The 22492-nt window shown below is 49.4% G+C and overlaps 1 protein-coding gene across 1 annotated transcript in view; it reads right to left on the reverse strand.

Moving 5' to 3' along the window:
• NOTCH1 (notch receptor 1) overlaps positions 1-1223 on the reverse strand; it is a 79661-nt gene extending 78438 nt beyond the window's left edge. Inside the window, exon 1 of the mRNA XM_050926744.1 lies at positions 936-1223. Coding sequence (XP_050782701.1) covers positions 936-993 — 58 coding nt within the window. The 5' untranslated portion in view covers positions 994-1223. The remainder of the gene's footprint in view (positions 1-935) is intronic.
• Between the last annotated feature and the right edge of the window lie 21269 nt (positions 1224-22492).

Here is a 22492-nt window from a genome sequence, read left to right on the forward strand (position 1 = left end):
GCTGGGAAAAAAGAACTCACAGAAAAGCCCCCACACAACTCACCACATTGCTATCCTGAGATCAGTTCTCAAAACTAACCCCCCCCCACCACACACACAGAGGCTTGTTTTGTGTTACACAACCAGTCATGCTTTCCAGCCTTGGTGATGGCAGCTTTCAAAGGCTTGATCTCCGGAGAGCTCGAGAATAAAGTTTTAAGAGAACTCAGCTCAACCCTTCGCAGCCTCCTTGGCTCGGAGGTGGTTGAGCGCTGAAGACGTTATGCCACCTTGTGAGGCAGGATTAGCTCTTCCCCCGGATTGTTTTAAAAGCGAGGGGGTTAAACACACTGGATTCCCCGCCCTGGAGCTATGCCTGCCACACACCCTCTCAGGTGGGTTGTGATCTTTTAAAATCGGAGGGGAGTGGGGAGGAGAGATTCCCTCTTGGAGGGCAGTTGGAAGCAGACAGCAAAGCAACAGCCAGCCAGACACACACACACAGAGCGATTTCACTCCGGATTGCTCCTTTCCCTAGTAAGAACAGAACTTTTCAAGCCGCAGTCTCTTCCCCTTCAGCCTGCTCCGGGCTGAGCCGCTGCCAGACAGCCCTGCTTTCACTTTGCAAAGGGTTTCACCTGCCCCGGCTCTCTCCTGCTAGGACCCCCCAGCACCAAGGGGGTCTCTCCCCTTCTCCAGTCAGGGAGCCCCCTCTCCTCACGCCAGGCTGCCCCGGCGGGGGGGAGCACAGGGCAGGGGAAGAAGGGAAACACACGGGCGAGAAAGTTTCCACTTCGCCGGCGAGAGAAGGCAGGACTTTGGCTGGGACACGCCGCAGCCCAGCTCCATCTCCCGGGGCGCCACTTAATTTCTGCTCCGGAGCATTAACTCTCTGGTGGCCACAGACCCCCCCTCCCATCCTCTCCCTTTCCCCCAGGCCCAGCCCTGGCCCCTACCTCGGCTCAGCACGGGCAGCAGTGACAGCAGGAGGCTCTGCACCAGAAGCTGCTGCATTCCTTCTCTTCGAGCTCCGCACAGGCGTCTCTCTCTTTGCGCTGGTCCTGGCCCCCCCTTTCAGAGCCACATCGATCCCGGGGCGCCCCCAGCCAGCCGGCGGGCATGCAGGATCCCCCCCAGCACCCCAAACTCAGGCGGGAAAAGCAATCCGCTCCCAGGGAGAAATGCCCGGTGCCCCCGAGAGCCGCAGAGAGCCGCAGCGCCCCGTGCAACCTCCGGCTGCAAATCCCCTAGTGAGGAGGAGGAGGCGGCTCTGAGCAGCGCTCTCCTCCCCTTCCCCCCCCCCGATCCTTCCGCCTAGGTGCCCTGAGCCCCAGCCAGCCAAAGCAGCCTGCCAAGGGGCAATGGGGAGCCTGCCCCCGGGCTGCTAAGGACAGGTGAGGGCGGGATCGGTTTGGGGGAGCTGCTCCCCAAGCCCCTGCGCTCAGGGGGAGCCCGGGCAGGGGAACTCCCCGGCGTCAGGAAGTTTCCCAGGCTGCTGGAAGGTGTGTGTGTGTGTGTGTGTGTGTCTGTGTGTGTCTGTGTGCGCGCACGCGGAGGGATCCCGGCGTTGCTCATCCCAAAGCTGGGTTGTGGTCCCCCGGGATGCCCTGCCCGCGCCCCAGCCCCTGGCATTCTGCCCCCGGGGCTGGGGCTGGTCGGAGGGTAGAAAACTCTGGGACACTGTGTTTGTCCCTGTGCAGCAAGAGGGGGACTTGAGGCTGCATGTTGCGGTGGGGTCAGAGGGGCAAGAGCTGGGTGCTGCTAGAGGACAAGTTGTATCAGCTGTTCAGGGGGGTGGATGAGAGTAACCCCCCCCAGGTGTGTGGGAAAAGTCATTGATAGCCAGACTGCCTAACCTGTGGGCTGATGGGGAGAGAGGGGGACAGTGCTCAAATACGGGCTCAGCAGATGCACGCACAAAAATGTGAACTCAAGCCCTGCACCTTCCAGAGCCTGTGTTGTGCAGGCAAAAGTGTGCACCTGGCTCGGGTAACCCTGTGGCTAGCTACCTATCAGGGCAGGTAACTGCAGGGTTTTGTGAGTGCGGACATGTTTGCCTGCCTTTCCAACAGACCAGTCAGGGAGAAGGGATCTGTTCAATTGTCCAGGTGCAGAGGGAGAGGGTGCATTTTCACCAGGGTGGTGGATGCAACCTGCATTTTTGCAGGTGCAGTGCGAGCAGCTCCAGGTTTGACAAGTGCAGCAGGTGACTAAACAGATCTGGGAGGCCACCTTTTGTGTCTGCCTGGAAAAACCTGGCCCTGAGTCCCACAGTCCCAGACAACTCTGGATCTCCAATGTGTTGACTCTGTGATTGACTTTTGCTCTTGGAATGTGCTAGGTTACACAAAGTGAGGTGACTTATCAAAACCATCCCTATCCACCCCTAAACCCCTGCATATTGGGAATGCATTTCCTGCTCCTCACATATATATTATGCTCCAGTGGAAATAGCTCGAGTGGGGTCTGTTAATTTATTTCTTTTGTGCTGTAAACTTCTGAACTTTCAGCCAAAGCTCTGGCCAACGATAACGAGATGAGATAACTAAATAAAAGCAGGCCTGGAAGCCAGCACCAGAGGGGGGAGGGAAAAAACCCAAACTTGAGCAAACTTCTAGCCAGACTCCTGCATGTGCAACATTAAATGCTGGCTGCTGCCATGTGCCATAGATACCTCTTCATTTCTTTCGGGGCATCGTGTTCCTCTAGCTCTCTCCTGCTAGGCCGGCTCCATCCAAGGGCCACGTCCTGCAAGGCAGAGAGCTGTCTCAGGAGTCAATAGGATGTCTGTATGTGGAAGGCTTGCAGGATGGATTCCTACATGTGACTACCTCTAGGAATTTGACAACGACAACTAATTGTAGTTACTAATACAATCACATGTATAAGGACCAACCCCTCCTGCCCTGCCTTGGTGCTCCAGCATGGCTTGAGCAATTACTATATAATCCCAGTAATTAAAGATGAACTGAAATCTGGACATCTGTCCAGGTGTCTAAATATAGATTTAGATGTCAGATTCGAGGCACTCATGTTTGAAAATCTTGGCCAAAGTCTGTGCCTACACTAAGCTCTTTCCTTCACCTCTCCCACTACTACACAACCAGTGATGCAGCACCAACAATGGCATCCAGCGTGGGAAGGCTCAGGTACTTTCTTCTTTTCCACTGTGCCATCGAATCATGTGCAGATGGTGGCAAAAAAATGCCAGTGTCTTGTCTACATTAGAGATCCCTGTTTTGTAACCACATCATCGGTTAGTGCAACAGTGGGAAATGTGGAGAAAAAGCTGAGTGTATGCAAGGCCTAAGGGGTTTGCCCAAGGTCCCACAGCAAGTCAGTGGCAAAGTCAGGAAGAGAGCAGAGACTTCCTGGCTCTCATCTCAGTGCTCCTCCCACTAGTGTACAGCTGGCCCTGCTAGCAACCTGGCACCTATCTTTGAATAGGATTCACCAGCACAGACTATGCTATCTGCACATGGGTCTGTGCTAATGCATCCTGTGGGCCTCTATTCGCAAAGCAGTTCTGCCGCGTAAGGGACTGATCATCGTTTCGGGGAGAATCCAAGTGAAAACAGAACAGATGAATTATCCTGAGCCAACTGTAGCTATTTTCTCCCTCCTCTGTCTCCAAATGGTTCTGTTCAACCTCTACTGCTTGATAACAGCGTCAGAGTCAGGGAACATGCCTGTCCAGGTTACTGTGCGTTTAGTTAAAGGGGGGAAGCGAGAGGGAAAGGGAGACTGACTCCACAATGGGTTATGAAAAGAAGTGACACCTCTCACTTGTTCCTTGCCACAGGTATGTCTCTCCATTCATCTCCAAAGGCACCTCCCAACCTCCACAGAGCTAGTGTTACCCCACTATTTCCTGCTGTAAATTATTTCCCGAGCGAGTGTGAAACAAATAAAAAAATGGAGGGGAAAGACTCTGTCCAGTAGATCAAATGGAAGAGCCCCTCAGCGTTATTTCTCAGTTGCACGCTCTCTTCGTTTTCCTTGTGTCTTTCGTCCTTTGAAACAGGCCTCTGATGTGGGTGCCCCAGCATGGATTTAGGGTGGCAATTTTCCAAGTGAGTTGGGCATCTCTTTGAATTTAGTCACCTGTGAAAATTCAAGTCTAGGTACCCAGCTTTCAGCACCCAACTTTGGAAACAGTGGCCTTTGCGTCTGAGCGCCAGCTACCCCCACCCCGTAAAATGGGGCTAATGCGAAATAATTTGCCCACCTTTTTCAAGTGACTCAAGCTCCAGGGATAGATATTAAAAACAAAAGGATGTTCTGGCTCTTATTGGCCCTGATCTGAAACCCCCTGAAACCCAAGAGGAGGTCTTTCCCTCGACTTCACAGGGCTTTGGATCAGGCACGTTATGGCCAGACAAGGAGCAAGGGGGAATATGTGCATTTACTTAAGTGCCTTTTATGCTGTTAGGCCTGGAGTGAATGCAGTGTTCGATTTAAACATAGGCAGGCGATGGTGACATCTGATGATTTCATGGGTTTGTACGTGCCCTGGGGTTGATAAGCCGACAACCTCTAGCTCTTTGCAGTAGCTGCTGGCTGGTGGGCGTGGGTTTCTGTTTCTACCTGAGAGGATAGCTTCAGTGCCTCTCTTTACAGCTGTTATTTTCCACACTTGGGCAGGGAAGGAAACTTCCCCCCTGTGTTTTCCTCCCTTTTTCCTGCTCTCCAGTTTGAACTGGTCACAACAGCAGCTATGGAAGAATGAAGAAGATAATGGGGGTAGGGTTATAAATGCTGCCAAAACCCAGATGAGGGGACATTCCCACACCTCCTTAACACTCAGCTGCTTTGCTGTCCTCTCTTCTTTCCCAGTCTTCTCTTTGAGATTACAAAACATCAGGCCCATTCTGCTGCCCTGATTTGCATTCCCACTACAGCACTAGGACTCCGTTCTTGTCAGAGGGGCTACAGAGCAGAGTGGAACCGGCTTTGTGCATCTGAGTATGAGGTTTCTCTCTGGCAGAGGTGGATCTGGAATACCTCCTAGGATTGAGTTTCCCTCCATTTCTCCCATCTTGTCCATTGTGTTTGCACATTTACAAGCAGTTAGCAGGAGCCCTCTCTACTCTACCTGCTTGGAAATACCTATGTTCCCTTTGCCCGGGCTTGTTCTCTGAGCTGGAAAAGCACTCCACGTGCAGGTTAGCTGGATGTCTCTTTGGGTTGCTCCCTCAAGAAACCTGCCTTGAGGGGGCCCACAGCCCCAAATATGGCCTTGTGGAAGGATTCCAGACTCAAGGGGCTTGGAGAGGTGAGGCAGGGTGGGACTCGGGACCCCTGGGATCCCTCCCTGACCCTTCTGGGCCAGTCTCTTAGTCTTTCTGCGCTCCAGTTTCTCCAGTGTTGACATAGGGGTAGCGAAACTCTTGTGAAAGGCTTTGAGGTTCTCAGAGGAAAGGTCCTTTACAAAGTTCTGCCCCCCCTTACCCCTTACTCCACACATATAACCCCACTGGAGGAGGAGGTTGCTAGCTGGTTCCAATCTAGCTCATGCTGGTAGTGACTGAAAGCTGTTACCGTCAGGCGGCTCTTTGGTGTCCCCCTCCAGCACTCTGTTAGTGGGTGACAACACAGAAATCACCCCAAATGGCTTGGTATGGGTAGTCTCAACAGAATCCCTGCGGAGACTGGAGAATGAACTCCCTTCTCACCCCTAGGCCACGTGCTGCACCGCAGTACAAGTAATTGTGTCAAGACCAGTGTAGTTCAAACAGTCGGAGGAGGGCAAGACACATGTTGAGGTGAAATCTTGGCCCCACTGAAATCAGTGGGAGCCTTCTCATTGACTTTAACGGGGTCCGCATTTACAATAACAGCACCTGAATCCTATAGGGTTCTCGTCATCTACAGATCTCAAAGCACTTTAAAAGGAAATGGGTATCCCTATTTTACAGATGGGGAAACTGAGGCACAAAGCAGGGAAATGACTTGTTCAGGATCACCAAGCAGTAGAGATGGGAATAAAACCCATGTCTCCTAACCCCTTGACTAGTGCATTCTCTGCTGGTTAACACACTGGTAGCCATTGGCACCTGGTTTACTCTTCTGCTCCTATGGCTGGTGCCACCCATAGAGTTACACCGCTGATAGCGCAAAGATGGGGGAGTTTGAAAAAAACGCCAGTGTCAACACAAGCCTGGGAACTGGGGCCTGATGGCTCAGGGGTTAGGGAAAGTGAGCCAAGTTTTCCCCACTGCCTCCATAGGCAAGGAGAATGAACACCCAGGAGATGCACAAGAATGAGATAATGCCGCTGTGTTCCCCTTCCCCTCCATGAGTGGTCTGCAAGGTTTGGGCTCTGTGTTTGGAAAGGGATGGGACTGGGGGCAGGGAATGAGCATAAAACACACAAGGGGATATTTCTGCTGTGGTGCTCAGTTATTGCTAAAGACATTCAACTTCAGCTGCACATTACAGGCCAAAGCTACACCCTGAACAGCAAGGGGCCCAATCCTGCTCCAACTGAAACCAGTGGGAGTTTTGCCAGTGATTCCGCTGGGGACAGAACTGAAGCCAATGAACCCACTGGGAGTGCTTCCACTGCTTCAGGAGGCACTTAGTACCTTAGCAGAAACCCTACAACTACAATGAAATATCCCTTTTCCTGCTCAGACACATGAAAAACTAGTTTTAATCTATTAAAATAATTTACCAAAAGGCTGATTATCCTGGTAGAGCTGCATTTCATTTACTTATTTCAAAACACTTCCTATGAAGACTGCAACCCATTTTTTTTTTAAAAAAAAATGTTAATAGGCAAATTATAAAAATAAACCTTTTGTACTAAACTGAAGAAGTTACAGAAAAATAAGATATCAAACTGTTTAATTTGAGTAGCCTTTCTGGGTTAAAATAATGGGATTTTAGGTAGTTTTCCAAATAATCATAAAATGGTTTTAATAGAAATAATGTAAAGTGTCCATATGATGAGTTGTTTAAAAAAATCCAGACACTTATAAAATTTTTAGTAAGTTAAAATCGAATGGGTCAGAACCTGAGATTTTTGGAGGGCTGGGTTGTCTTTTTTTCTTTTTTCTGTTTTTGTTTTGTTACTTCAAGCTGGGAAAATTATGTTCACTAAGCAAAACTTCATACAAATATAATCAGGTAGTGCACATCTGTAAATTATTTTCATGTCTCCAGGGGCTGGAAAAAAACCCTAAGTGAGACCAGCATTCTTCTATATATTTTGCCTTGACAGCTCAGGAAAAAAATTGCCAAAAACCAGAGTTAGAGCACTGGGCTGGCGTGGGAAAGTTGGTTTAGTGAGAAATTTGCCTTAGGCTATTTAAATAAAAACAGGCGTTTTTTAATGGCAAATGCCTGTTAAACACAAGCAGCAACTGGTGTGTCTATTTCTTCATGTCACTTCCATCTCTTTATCATCCCATTCGGTATTTTGCACTTAAACATTTGGAGCAATAAAAACAGGAACGAAAAGGCAGACATCAAACTGGATTTTACTTCCTTTTCCCAAGTCACATTTAGCTATGCATTCCTCTGCCTGCCATCATTTAAAACCACAAACAGTGCAGAGCTTTAGATATTGTTATGATCTGTTAAATATAATCTGTGGAGATCATCCTGGAAAGTCTGCACAAATAAAAATACAGGCAGTTGCTTATATAGGGGCTGCTGATGTGAAACTATCTTAGCCAAAGCTGCTCCATAATGGGACGAATCTGCAGTTCTCTGGGGCAAAGGGGAAATGTGGCTGGACTTGCAAGAATGATTTAAATCCTGATATATATATATTTTTTTTTAAAGAGCTGACTGGTGGATTTAGTAGGCACAGTCATAGGATGAATTGCACTATTCACACTATTCCTCTGCAGCATCGCTTATTAAAAAGCCATTGAAAGCATGTTTCCTTTGATAATTACTCCGCGGTGGAGTAGTCCTGCATCTGAGGAAGAAAATCATGGCTAACGGGGTGAACATCTGGCAAAACTTCATGCACATAATCTCCCTCTTTCTGCAGACAGTAACAGGGTATGAAGGCAAGGGAAGGGTGAGTGTATAAGATCGTTACAGTCTTTATACTTAGGGGAATATGTGGCTGAGCCACAGCCCATGTTGGGGTGGGGCTGGGACATGTACAAAGGCTCTGCTCCAGCATGAGTCCCCAGAGGCATTCTGGGTAATGCAGCCAGAATCACCTGAAAGGCTGCACACCCCTGAGAAGAGGCCAGGACACTGGGTGTGATCACCCCGTCTCCAGCTCAGCTGTGAGGCCCACTGCAAAAAGTGGTCAGGGCTACAGCCTTGCTTGTGCCCTGGCACACCTCTAGGAGGAATCTGCGCACGCTTGTTTGTTATTGAAGGGTTGCTCCTGATTCCTGCGCCACACGTGCTGGTTTGTTTAGTTACCTAAGGAATTAATGGCAGGGGCTTGAATGGGATTTAAATGGTGCAGAGGGATGAATGGCACAGCAGGATTTGTACAGTCTTCGGAGACACCTGGATGAAAGGTGCTGTTGAGGTGCAAAGTACTATTGTTACTAGCAAGTATATGCGGTGTTTAAAATAACCTGCCTTTAGTTCAGGAGAAGGAGGGGAAAGCAGGTATTTTTCAGCCATCGCTTCAATAGGTCTTCCACCTCTCTGCGCCACTGGCTAGCTCTCGCTTACATCAAGAAAAGGATTGAAACATTCGCTGTTGTGTAAACAGAGGCAGAGATCCTAAATGATGTTTATCCTACAGCTCTGTTAATGTGAACTACACATCGGAACAGGTTTATTGGTGATCGTTTCTCCCATGACTGTCGGGTCACCTCCTTTTCTAGAAACATCCTCTGCATGTGCCCCCCCCCCCCCGCACGTCTGCTACACCAGAGGCCTAAGGTTGCGTATTGAATCTGGAGACAGGTTTTGTAGAAAATTACAGCACCCAGCATTGGGAGCATGTGCCTCCATTGTTATTTGTTTGTGGATTCAGTTCTCCAGCAACTTTGTCTTGCTAATGCACCAGTATGGGAGTCAGGAGATGCTGCCAGTGTCTTATTGTGTGACCTGGTAAAGTCACTTAACCTTCTGGACCTCAGTTTGCCCATGTGCATGGTGTTTTTGGAATGGGGGGGATGAACAATTTGTTTATATTTATGAGTGACACCAAGCTTCAGGGCCTTGACCTGCAGGGTTTGGAAGGAATACCACCACACAACTAAACTAGAAAATTGGCATGACCCATTATGTTTTTCTCCCTGCCTTCTGCTGAAGGCAGATCATAGAATATCTATGTTGGAAGGGACCTCAGGAGGTATCTAGTCCAACCCCCCTGCTCAAAGTAGGGCTAAATCCCCAGACAGATTTTTGCCCCAGATCCCTAAGTGCCTCCCTCAAGGATTGAACTCACAACCCTGGGTTTAAGCAGGCTAATGTGCAAACCACTGAGCTATCCGTCCCCCTGAGATACCAGCTCAGGTGGACCCTTGATCTGTGCCAATATGGCTTTTCCTCTGTCCCTATGTCAGAGTGCTGCCTTCACTTTCCCACAGTTGCTTGCTGCATGCCTCTGTCTGTGTGTAGACCTGCTGTATCCTCTGCCTAGCTCAGCTGTCTGGTTGGCACTACCTGACCTTTGCTAAACCCCTGACTCCACCTCCGCTGGGGATCAGCTGTGACATTGCTGAGAGCTCAGAGTAATGATCAGAGGGAGCGGGGCAATGGGACTCACGCACCGCGTGGATACAGAGTGAAAACTAGGAGTCAAGACTGGGAGCCTGGGGAGGCACTGCCTCCTCCCAGCGCAAGGCCTGGAAAATTTTCCCAGAGACAGCCAAGCCATTAAATCGAGACCTGGCCTTTCCACCAAATGCAACAAACCCTTCTCCAGCTCCTTTGGGTTTTCAGCTGCCATAAGAGACCCTCCACTGACCCCTTCACAAGCTCCTGTCTGGGAGCCAAGCTGAGTGGGTGGGTCCAGAGTGGCAGGAACTGGGCGTGTAGCCAGTGGCCCTGTGGACCTGCTGGGGGATTAGTGTGGCCAGGCTGTAACTTATACTTGGGGATCCTGTGACCCCTTGGCCAGGCCAGAATCTAGAGGTCACCTGTGCCCTTTGGCATCACATTCAATGCTGTGCCTCCTCAAGGCACAGAACATAACTGCCCCTCTGTCTTTCACCTCTCTTCTTTACCAGTGCTCCAATTTATTTTTTCCTCTAAAATTTTTTTTCCTTGAGGCTTTTTTTAATTTCTAATGGATCTTTTCTCTCTTGATCTGTTTCTTGGTGGTGTTTTCTCTCTCTCTCCCTGTCTCAATGTCCCTTCTACCCTTCAGCTCCCGCTGGGCTAAGCAGGACTTTTGGGCTGGGTGAGAAATACACGATCAGGCTCTTACATAATAGATACCTGTAAAAATACAGATACTTGAAAATCGTTGCTGGCAGCAGCAAAAAAACCCCAAACAACCTGTGATTTCATGCCATACATGTCTGGGCATGTAGCATATACTGCACATTTCTGGATTGTAAAGAAAAGACGGATATATCTTAGTTATGCAGGTGTGATCACAGCTGCATTCTACTTCAAATGAGCTGCATGAATGTAATTTATACACAGCTTCCCTTAAGGCCGTTTTGACAGCCAAGAAATATGTAGTATAACATGGATATTTTGCTGCTGTTAGTTTATTTATTTTAAAGCAGTTTATTTCTCCATAGAAGGGTGCTCCTGGGAATTCAGAAATATACATGCTAGCTCACACGTGTATCCTCTAAGAGGTTTGGTTTCATAGGTTACTTAAAGGCCATTTTAGTTAATAGGGCAGAGTGCCTGAGTAGGTTGGATGCCAGCTTGTTACTAAGAGCAATGAGTATTTAAGATTTAGGAGTCTTTTGGTAGCGCAACAGCTGGTTGAAATGTTCATTTGCATTTTTTTCCAGCGAAAATGGCCTTTTCTCCCCCCTTCAGGACAAAACCTTTTGTTTCATTTTAAATTCTCTCTTTCTCAAGGAAAAAACAACACCTGAAATTATTCAGTTGAAAACCTGGAAGATTTCAAAAGAAATGAGAGGTTTCACTTGGCCAAAAAGGCCATTTTTGTAAATCAATAAATGGAACATTCAAAAGAAACTAAAGGGAAACTGTTTGTTTCTTTTGAAATTGTTGGAGGGAAATGCTTTTCGTTTTCCAGGCAGTGCAGTGTGGTACCTTTTGGTTCATTCCTATTTGAGTCAATGGCCAAACTCCCACTGAGGTTGATGGAGGTAGGATCTGGCCCCTTTCTCTAGCACCTTGGAGAATATGACTCTGGAATAGCCTGTTTTTTGTTCTGTACATGCATCCATGGGGGTGACCACCTGGGTTTGTCACTCTGCATCAGGAAAGACATTCAGCTGCCTCTGTGACAAATTCCCCCCTTCCCCCAGGCCCTACTGAGGAATCTCCATGGTACAGGAACCTGCATAGTAGGAGGTTTGTGGGGGGAGCACTGATTTGGGGGTGCATATCCTTCCTCCAGACACCCAGCAGAAAAGTAGCCCAAGACCTTCCCAGGATCAGGGGCAAAGTTCCAAGGAGCTCAGGGCCAATGCTAAGGCATAAGGCCACCCCACAACTGGTCCGTTTCTCCCTGGCACATTCCTGAGTGCTGTGTGGACTTGGGGGATACCATGGGGTTTGTGGGCTGTGCCCTCACATTGTGGGGCAATCCTTTCTGCCTGGACGGGAGGACACAGTCGCATCTCCCAGAGGGCAGCCTCAGAGAGTGGCTGGGCATTTCCACCCAATGCCACAGCGCCATTAAATCACCCTGGGGAATTCACAGACGCTGATTTGATTCAGGTGACAGCTCTGACACCAGGCCACAGGAAACAGGGGCTGTTCACTCCCAGACCATTCCAAAGCCCTGTGCTCGCATGGGGCCTGGAGCACTGGTGGGCTTCGACCACCTAAGGCCAAACATTTCAGTAGTACGAGTTGCCCTCTGTGAAACCAGCATGTGCAAGGACTTGCTGCCGGAGTGAGCTTCCCACCCATTTCTGACCTCAGAGCCTCCGAGCAAAAACACTGCCTGGAGAGACGCCAAAAATAATAGCCAATTCCTTCTACTCCCTTCCTTCCCATGCAGACCACATTATCGAATTAGCTTCGCTGTGGAATCAAAGTCCAGCATATGAAGCTGAGTACCAGGAGAAATCAGCTGAAAGACGCAGTTTCCTTTTGGCCCAGCCTGGCTAGGAGAGGCTGAAAGGTGTAAGATCTAATAATAATCCCATGGGTTAGACTGCACTTTATTACATGTACTCTGGTTTCTGGTAAGGACGGCGTGAGTATGCCCTTTAAGGGAACTGCAGAAACATATGGGACTTCCCCAGAAGGACAGAACTAAGTCTGAGTTAGACAGAGAGAGAAACAAAGAGACCAACAGACAGATGGGTATTTTACCTCGTCTGTGGATTCCTTAAGTGCTGAAAGCCCGGCCCAAACCTTATGCAAAAATGGTGGTTTGGTGGCTTCTGCTTAGCAGCCTGGAACCACAAACTTTGTATATATTGTTGTTTGTTTGCTTGGGTGAGTATACAACAGCATCTCTCAGCCCCGTTGGCAGGAAAGACAAGAAAATGGTGGCACAGAGAAGCTAAGGGTAGGGGATGGAACCCAGGAGTCCTGCCTCCCACACCGCCTGACAATGGGAAACTGAAGGGAGGAAAATTTTCCTTGTTGCTCCCACACGGATTCTCATTTCATTTTGAAACCAAGAATTTTGGCTTCCATTTGATTTTGTCAGAATTAATCAAGTCACTGAAATATCCCCTATTTGGTGGGACGCTGGAATTGTCTTCTTTGGGGCCTGTTCAGATAGCATGTCAACAGTCCCTTCCATAGCTGCTAAATCTAGGCCAAGGCTTAGGACAACCCTGTGTTGTGACACTGCACAGCGCAGTGTGTGTTTATTTAATATGGAAGCTAGAGAGAAGCACCAATTCTGCATGTGTCCAGGCGTCCCAGTAAAGAACCCCATTAGATTAATTAGAACCAAACCCCATCTCTTCTTCACCATCAGGGACACTAGCGTACTCACCTCTCTGTTCCCTATTGTGAAAGGGTGTGTCTGTCCTGTAGCGCCCCCTGCTGGCCAAGCATAGCTCTGCCACTCCCTGCCTCAGTTTCCCCTTCACTCAGGTTCCTCAAAGACAAGACCCCTTCTTGGGGTTTGGTTTATTAACATAAACACACAATAAAGTCTCTGCTACCCTGGTCTCACACTGGGTACAGCCCCTCCTCACTGAGGTCTGTCTGTCTTCAAGTGTCCAAGATGGCCCCAGCTTTTCTGCTCTTCCCAGGCTCTGCTCTGCCTCTCCCTTCATCCTGCCCTGGGCTCCTTTAAATACTCCCTGCTCTCATCTGAGCGTTTGCTCTCAGGAGCTTCCTCCTTTGGGTCTCGCCCCGCTTTGAACCTCTGTGGCTGCTCCCAGGCCTTTCGACCTGCAGTTTTTCCACGTGCTCACAGGATCCCAATGGGCCTCAGAACCCTTCCCCTGATCAAGGCTTCCTGCAGGAGCTTCCTTCTCTCCGCAGCCTCGGCCAGTTGTGCCTCACAGCACCCTCCCCTCCCGAGTGGGGTGAGGTCAGTCGGTAGCCCTCCTTCCCCTGCTGCTGTCTTCCCCGTTATAAGGCCCAGATGCTTTCCCTAAAGCCCAGCTGGGCAGCAGAGAATCTGTCACTGGACCTCGCTGCCTCTGAGGGGGGGCCAGTCCCACTGGGATCCCCTTTGATTCTGTGTCACTTGTGTGACTGGAGTGGCTTCGAGCATGGTATCTTAGACCGTCCGCTGCTAAAAGCCTTGTGGTGTTGGAGCCAGTCGTGGGAAGGTCCCCAGGGCCAGGCTCAGTCTCAGACCCTGACACTAGGCCTGTAGCTCCCACTTCCACTCCTCTAGCCACCATCCCACACCCAGCACCAAATTCTGGGAGTCCACGGAGCTTACACCAGTGGAAAATTTGGCTCCCAGTTTAAGGCATGTAGGAATCCCTGGCTTTTGTGGATTCAGGACAGACCTTGAATGTTGTCTGAATGTGGTTCTTTTGTTGGTGACAGAAAAGAGGAGAGAGGTTTGCAGTGGGAGACCCTGACCCCCTCCCCCCATTTGCCAGTCCTCAGCTTCCCAACCACTGTTCCCTGGCTGGAGAGGTGGCTGAATCCTCCCAGCCCATGGGCAGAGTTAAGGCTACAAGGCTCTGCTTTCAGTTAACCCATTCTTGGGAGATGAGGCTTGCCAGGGAAACAAGGCAAGAGCAGAGCAACTGATCCCTTTGAACCAGGAGAGGGGTGGGAACTGAGAGAACCATGGCCTAGAAACCAACCCCATGACTGCTGCCCCTATGGCAGGCCAATGGCAGCAGGGAACCTACTCGCATTGCAGCACAGCCAGGGCAGGTCAAGTCAACCCAGCTACATCGCTCGGGTGTGAGAAATCCAGACGCCTGAGCGACGTATGGAAAGCTGACTTCCCCTCTGGTGTAGACAGCACTAGCTGCTGCCTCTCGGGGAGGTGGATTAGCTGCAGCAACTGATGAGAGAAGCCTTCCCATCCCTATACTGAGCTGCTGCACTGATGTGCTATAGATGTGCTGCTGTAACATTTCCAGGAATCAGCCTTAGTCTTGAGTTAGCTGGGTCAGTGTAAATCAGAAAAGAAGCAATGGATGGAGGCTGGCAAGGAGCCTGTGCATCAGGGCTGATATCCACAAACTCCCTGGCCTGGGCCACAGCTTCAGTTGGTGTAAATGAACACAGCTCTGAGAGAGCCACTGGTGCTGCCACTATTCACACTGGCTGAGGAGCCAGTTGGCAGGTTCAGAGCCCTGCAATATAAACTCAGCCCCTTGTCCTCCCAGGACAGATTGTTCCAGGGAGGTTCCTCTGTGCAGGGCTTTTGGAAGCCATTAAAGATCCAATGATGCACTTGAAAAAAGAAGGGAGGTTTCCCCCATGGCCCCTTGCCAAAAATATCATCCCAGTGTTGCACTGTGAACTGACTCATCCGCTGCCCCAGAGGTGGCTGCATTTCCCGTGCAGAACAAAGCAATTGTCTTCTGGTGTTGGCGAGGGAAGGTCTCTAGAAAGTTGATGTTGTTAATATTGTCTTGTTCTTTCAGTGTGCTTTCCTGACTCTGTATGCATCCACTTATTGTGTGTAGACAGCGCTGTGTCAATGGGACAGCTTCTCCCTCTGACATAGCTACTGCCTCTCGGGGAGGTGGATTAACGACACTGACAGGAGAAGCTTTCCCGTAGTCAGAGTAGCCTCTAGCGCTCTATGTACAGGCAAGCCCTTAGACTGTCTGCTCTTTGTGGCTGGGGACATCTTTTTGTTCTGTGTTTCTACAGTGCCTGGCACCATGAGCTCCCGACTGGGGCTCCTAGATGCTACTGCAATACAAACATTGAATACTACTAATAATTAGAGGATGCTGCAGCTTTCTGTCAGTGATCTGTGACCTGGAGCCACTGAGATAGTAATATGCTGGGTGTGCTGCAACCTGCTAATTACAAGGAAAATAAAACGTTCTAGACTGTTTCTGTGCATCACAGGGCGCTGGGCTTCTGGAGGCAGCCCATCAGAGAGTTGTTTGCTGGGAAACAATGGCAGAGGGAAGGTGTGAATCCCACCCCTTCTGGCCCTTAAGCCAGTGACTTCAAAGCCAGAGTGAGCTGTTAAATGCGTGAGCTGTTACATCAGCAATGTGACTCTCAGACACAGAAGGAAATGTTACACGGAAGGCAATTGGTTTTCTTCCTAAGCTCTAAAGACTATCTTACATGAATACTGCACCTTTAATCAACAGGGATGCTAAAAGAGCTCTGTAGACTTGACAGAGAGGTAATTTCAACTACCTCTGGGGTAGAACACAGCAACATTTTAGGACATGAGGCGCAGAGGTGCCCATCAAGGGAAATGGGGGAAGAGAGTAAGTGCTAGGTTGGAATCTGGCCAAGGAAACAAGACTGACACCTCTGCACTTGCAAAAAATTCCAGGGGATCTGTAATGCTCACAAGCAGTCATGATGCTACTTTTCTGTCCCTTCTGAAAGACAACAGCTCTGCCCCTAATGCTGTGCTGGTTTATTGGTTCAGGGCTGATTCTGGGGGAGGGGAGCCTACCACTACCCTATTAGCACCTCTTTCTGCATCACCTCTGCACTCCTTAGAAGAGCTGACCTAGACCACACCTGCTTAGCTTGCAGGATCAAAGGGGCTCCTGGCAGAAGATGCAGAGCTGCAAGAGTGTTTGGTGAATTTCCCCACAAGTCTGAAGATTGTTCAGGCTGCCCCACTGACTTTAATGGCTTTGAATCCAGCTGATACTCAATAAATAACACCAGCAGACTTCCCAGAGTACACAAGTTCTGCTTATCTATGGTGTTTGTTATATACTTAGTGATTAACACAGAAAAAGGAAAGTCAATTCTTCACCTAATGCTCATGTGAGTAGACTCCACCCCAGCTACTGATGGATTTCTGAGTACATCCCAGCCTTGTCCCCTCTAGCTGTGTGTATAGTTATGGATAGCAGTGCAGTCGAACTTGCTCTGATTTTGTATACTAATGCAAATAGACCTGTAGCGTGAAGGGAGGGAGTCAGAATGTAATGAACCACGTTGGAATTTAGCCAGGAACTTGTGGCTAACACCTTGAGTTAGCCAAGTAGTTGTGCATAACAATTCTCCACCAAATCCCCATGTGTAACATTGTCTCAAGTACCTGTGATCTTAATAGCACCTCGCAATACCACACCAAAAGCTCTGGCACCTACCTGTGTTGTTTATATGTATACTTAGCTCTAAGTTGCCTTCTAACAACAAAGAGAAGTGTTAAAAGCCCAGTGATTCGAATGTCCTATTTGGTTAGATGAATGGTGAATAATGGCAAACTACCATACATGTACTTATCCTGCTGCTGATTGCTCTGGAAAATGTCTCTATGCCACTGGAGTCAGTATGGGAGTGAAAATGGACTCTACTCTCCCATTACAGGCAACAATCTCCTGTTCTCCCAGGGACAGGCAACAGCAAAAATACATCAAAGCCTGTCTGATCACAAAGAGTAAACAGGAAGGGAAAAGGAGACAAACATAGCTACTCACAATTGTCAAAAAGAGAAAAACAACAGGATCTCCAGGAAAGAGAGGATTAGTTACCACAGAATTTCAGCTGGTCGAGTGCCCCACTGCGGTGGTGGCTCAAGGACCCACAAGCTACAAAGATCATCAAATATACTGTGGCCAGGAAACACAACACCGCTCAGATGGGGGCCAATCCTAGCCTCATTTCAGGGCTTTAAAGCCCACGTGCACTTCCTCTGTCATTTATACACTCTGATGGGTTGGGAGAGGCAATCCTGGGGCTCCGTACTCCCTGGTTAGACTCTGTTCCCGTTGTCCTCCATGGGATCAATATCAGGCTACATGTGAATAGTTCCCATTGACTCCAGCAGGAATTACTCATATCCTGCAGGGAGATAACCAGGCCCCAGGACTCTGGGAAGAGAGTTTGTAAGAAGAAAATGCAGAATATGGCTGGAATTCCCCATGCACGTCAGTTCTGTGCAGCTGCTATTTATCTATGGGACTTACGCCTGGCCCCAGGGGTGGCTCCAGGCCCCAGCACGCCAAGCGCGTGCTTGGGGCGGCATGCCGCGGGGGGCACTCTGTCTGTCACCGGAAGGGCGGCAGGCAGGGTGCCTTCGGCGGCATGCCTGCGGAGGGTCCGCTGGTCCTGCAGCTCTGGTGGACCTCCTGCAGGCATGCCTGTGGAGGGTCCACTGGTCCTGTGGCTCCACCAAGGCCGCGGGACCAACAGACCCTCCACAGGCACGCCTGCGGGAGGTCCACCGGAGCCATGGGACTGGCAACCAGCAGAGCGCCCCCCGTGGCACGCCGCCGTGCTTGGGGAGGTGAAATGTCTAGAGCCGTCCCTGGCTGGCCCCCTTTCCTATAGTATCTGAGCCCCTCATAATCATTACTGTATTTAAACTCACAGCACCTCTGTGCCACAGGGCCAGGCTGTGATCTCAAGGTGTGTCTCCATTACAGATACTACAGCAGCCAAGCGTTGGTGCTGCAGCTGGACCTCTCTATCACCATAGTGTAGATGCTTCCTACGGTGCCAGAAAGGGTTTTTCGTTGCTGTAGATAATCTATCTCTGATGGAAGAACTCTTCCTTTGATCTAGCCCTATCTGCGCTGTGGGTTAGGTTGACCAAATTATGGCACTCAATGGGGTAAATTCTTCACACCCGAGTGATGTAGCTAGGTCAATCTTTTTCAGGGTAAACCAGGTCTAAGTGACTTGCCCTGCTCTCTTGGTCACACTCTAACCATCCATCCTCTCTCTCCCCTATTGTGGGGGCAGAAACAGCCTTTTGTGGCTCAGGGACTAGGTAACTACCCTTTCCCAGAGGGGAGGATGATCTAGGTTGGCTGTAACAGGTCCACTTCATATTCCCTCTAGAAAAGGAAAGGCAACAATGCCCTGTCAGTAGACATCACTGGGCTAGCCGAGGAGTAGACAGGGTCTGCATAGGCCTCATGGGTCATGACAGATGGAATCATAAAATCATAGGACTGGAAGGGGCCTCAAGAGGTCTTCTCATCCTGCACTCAAGGCACGACTAAATATTACCTAGACCATTCCGGACAAGTGTTAGTCTAATCTGCTCTTAAGAATCTCCAATGATGGAGAATCTACAACCTCCCTGGGCAATTTATTCTAGTACTTAACCAACCTGACAGTCAGAAAGTTTTTCCTAATGTCCAACCTAAACTGCCCTTGCTGCAATTAAAGCCCATTGCTTCTTGTTCTATCCTCAGAGGTTAAGAAGAACAATTTTCTCCCTGCTCCTTGTAACAACCTTTTACGGACTTGAAAACGGTTATCATGCCCCCCTCAGTCTTCTCTTCTCCAGACTAAACAAACCCAATTTTTTCAATTTTCCCGCACAGGCCATGTTTTCTAGACCCTTAATCATGTTTGTTGTTCTTTTCTGGACTTTCTCCAATTTGTCCACATCTTTCCTGAAATGTGGCCCCACGCTCAAGATGACACGTCCTAGCAGATGGCAATTCTTCCCAAATGGTTGCCCATGATGCACAAGCCATTTTGAAAAGCGATTTACTCTTCTGTGGCGGGCCATGGTGCGCTGCTGACTTTTAGCTCCCGTTCGGCCAGGCATTGGGGCATGTGCCTACAGCAGGGATCAACAACCTTTGGCACGCGGCATGCCAGAGTAATCCCCCTGGCGGGCCAGGCCGGTTTGTTTACCTGCTGCGTCCGCAGGTTCGGCTGATCGTGGCTCCCACTGGATGTGGCAGGTAAACAAACTGGCCTGGCCCACCAGGAGGCTTACCCTGGCGGGCCACGTGACAAAGGTTGCTGATCCCTGGCCTACAGAGATGCTGAGAGCAGTGAGACCGCTCCTGTGCTTGGGGGAGACACAGGCTTAGACCCTGTGCATCGTAGGTCGGACTCATTTCAATCGGGAGTTCTTCTTAAGAATCGAGAGCATGAGCTGGCCCAGCAATTGATTGCCTTTGATACCATGCCTTTAAATAATCCTTGCTGCAGCGTGGAATTTATAAGTCATGGCTCCAAACCAACGTCCGAGCTGTAGACTTATGGGCATCACAAAGGAAACAAATCAGAGAACACACCCTAGGGGGCTTTGCCCTCTCCTCCAGGCCGTATGCTCGGTTGCTAATGGGAGGCATATCCGTAAAGAGCACAGAACATTGCTGGGAGTTAGCTATAGCAGGGCACTAACCCCTGCCAGTGGGCTGCCTCCGTGCTGCGTGGTCCTGCCGCGAAGGCTGGGCCGTGTCGCATGTTGATATCTACTCATTAATTTTGTCCCTGTGTTAGTGTTGCAGCCGGGCTTAGTTTCAAATGTCGCTGCCTCGTCCACGCTTATGGAACGCAGGAGGGCTGGATGGCTCAGTAGCTTGGTAATGGGATTATGGGGTCTCCCGCCTCCAGGTCACCAGCTCTAATCTTGTCAGGAAGGGAAAAGTCAAATCTGGACAAAAGGCAGTGCTCCGGGGTGCCTGGTGGCTGGCCTGAGAGCTGGTGACCTCAGCCCAGTTCCTAGTGGGCAGAGGTCGGCAGCACAGGCACCACTGCTCCAACGGACATGCCCTTCGTTCTAGTCATATCTGCCATCTCAGCCCCGGCAGGGCCCCCCTCGCCCCAGGAGGCAAGTAGGGGAGAAGCTTCTCATGCTATTCCTGTCTTATGGATAAACAGAGGCTGGGAGCCTCCCCATGCTGAGAGACAGTTTAGGAATGACATTGGCCATTCTGGGATACAGCCAGGGGAATTATGGGACTGTTACCCCATCTTGCTGCAATTCCCCTGCCCTGCTGGAGCTAGCTGGAGTGGACATTTCCCAGAATACAGCAGGCCTGGGGGCAGAGCCTGGAATCCTGGGCAGGGCAATGCTGCACAGCAATCAATGCAGTACAACACCATGCAAACGTGTGGCCCAAATGTCAGGCAGGATGCAAAGCCCAGCGGTGGGGACGCACAGTCAGAGGGAAATGCATTGCTTTCATACAATGCTGTGGGTTACACCAGGAGTGCTGTCTGCTGCAGATCAGGCCTCAGTTATCAGCTGGGCACTGACTTGGAAAGGGAAGATTTGTCTGAGCAAAAAAAAAGCTGAGTTTCAGGATTAAACCCAAAAAGACAAATACAAATTAATCTCAGACACGACTGGAATCCTTAAAATAAGAGAGACCTTATTGGAAAGCCCTCCAAAAGGCTCGAGTGGCTCAACAATGTTACATTAATGGGTCCAAAACTAACATAGATTCCAATAAGGTGAATATAATTGACATGATGGGAGTGATAGGACTGGGAGTCCACTTGTTTATCCCAGCTGAGAATGCTAGCATGAAACCTGACCCACTGGCCTTCTTCACTGAAAGGAAATCTCATTGTTCCAAGAAGGTTAAAGTAGGGACCCCCTGGAAATCTCTTTTAGAGCATTTTCATTCGGTTTTACAGGGCTTCCCACTGCTCCTCTGGGAAAGGTGTTATTATCAGCCTCCGTTCTGCTTGGACTGTCTGCGTTGAGTTGCTTAGCTCTGCTGCAGCACTGATTGGTGAGTTATTGGAACAAGTCCGCTCAGGACATTTATGGGATGATTCGATTCATCAACTCAGAGGCAACTGGTGTCCAGCGAGGTTTCAGTGAAATCCCCAACTGTCTGCTTTGCAAAGAAGCCGGATTGCAGCTAAGCAGGTGTGCAACTGTCCAAGATAAATGTGTATTTTGTTTGGTAACATTTTGCAGCTGATGTTTCAATGGAAAACAATACTAACCAGAGTTCCAATAGTTAATATTAAAAATAAAAAACCCCAGAGGTTTGGAAGGCTCAAATTCTTCCTGCTTCAGAGCATCAGCTAAAGTCAAACTTTTGGAGGTAAGAAAGACACTTCCTCAGGTGGAAGATTAACCTCGAGCTGCCGACTGCTAGCCTCTGGTGCTGCCCACTCTCAGAGACAAGGTAGCTGCACCCTTGGTCGGGACCAGTCTGGCAGTTCCTATGTACAGCCTGCATCCTGGTGGGAACATTGCAGTGGACCACTGTGAGAAGTTTGCTTACTCTGAGGAATCCTGCTGGGAAAATTTGCAAAGCCTGTTGCATCTTCTGGAAATTCCCATGATGTGGCATCACCTCTGTCCTGAGAACCCTGTAAAACCCTGCCACGGTCAACAGGAATTGGGGAGTAAATAGAGGGGGACTGAAACCACATCTTGCGATCTAGGGTGTTGATTCTGGCCCACCTCTGGAGGAAAGCTTTTAGCCATTTGAGTGTTAGAAGGTTAATATGTGTATTTGTGTTGTGATCATGTCTGGAGGCCAGGGACCCATTGCGCCAGGTGCTGTACAAACATAACAAAGAGACAGCCCCTGCCATAAACAGCTTGTTGTCTGCGTCAGCATCGGCAGCATGAACCTAGTGAAACATTTCTTGAAAAACACCTTTTTGAAACTTTAACCTTAAATATATACAGGAATCACACCCCCTCCTCCCCACACCCCGGGCTGAAATGCAGCTACTTCCTGGGTGCAACATGACACAACAACTATTGCACAACGCTTTAGGTCAGGAAGTGAAGTAAAACACCATCTATTGATGAATTTCTTGAATTTAAGCTTCTTGCACTTCGCTTGCCGTGTTGAATATTTAACGTGAGGGTGATTGCCAGTGTGAATATGTAACCAACTGTAAATAATTACTTTTATCCTCACAGAAAACTCACGAAAGTAACATGCCGCATGTTCAAAGGCAGAGCAAGACTGTATCATGTTACTTTTCCAAATAGCATGTCAGGGTGTCTAGTTACGGGCTCTCCAAGTCATCACAGCTGAAGCCCCTTGAATGCAATGGGACAGGTTCATAAACTGGGAGACACTTATAAAGCTTACTAAATATTCAAGCCATCCCTCCTCCTTTCTGAATTGCTATGCTAGTTCGTGAG

The sequence above is a fragment of the Gopherus flavomarginatus genome, chromosome 17, assembly GCF_025201925.1.
Source record: "Gopherus flavomarginatus isolate rGopFla2 chromosome 17, rGopFla2.mat.asm, whole genome shotgun sequence".
NCBI classification, from domain to species: Eukaryota; Metazoa; Chordata; order Testudines; family Testudinidae; genus Gopherus; species Gopherus flavomarginatus.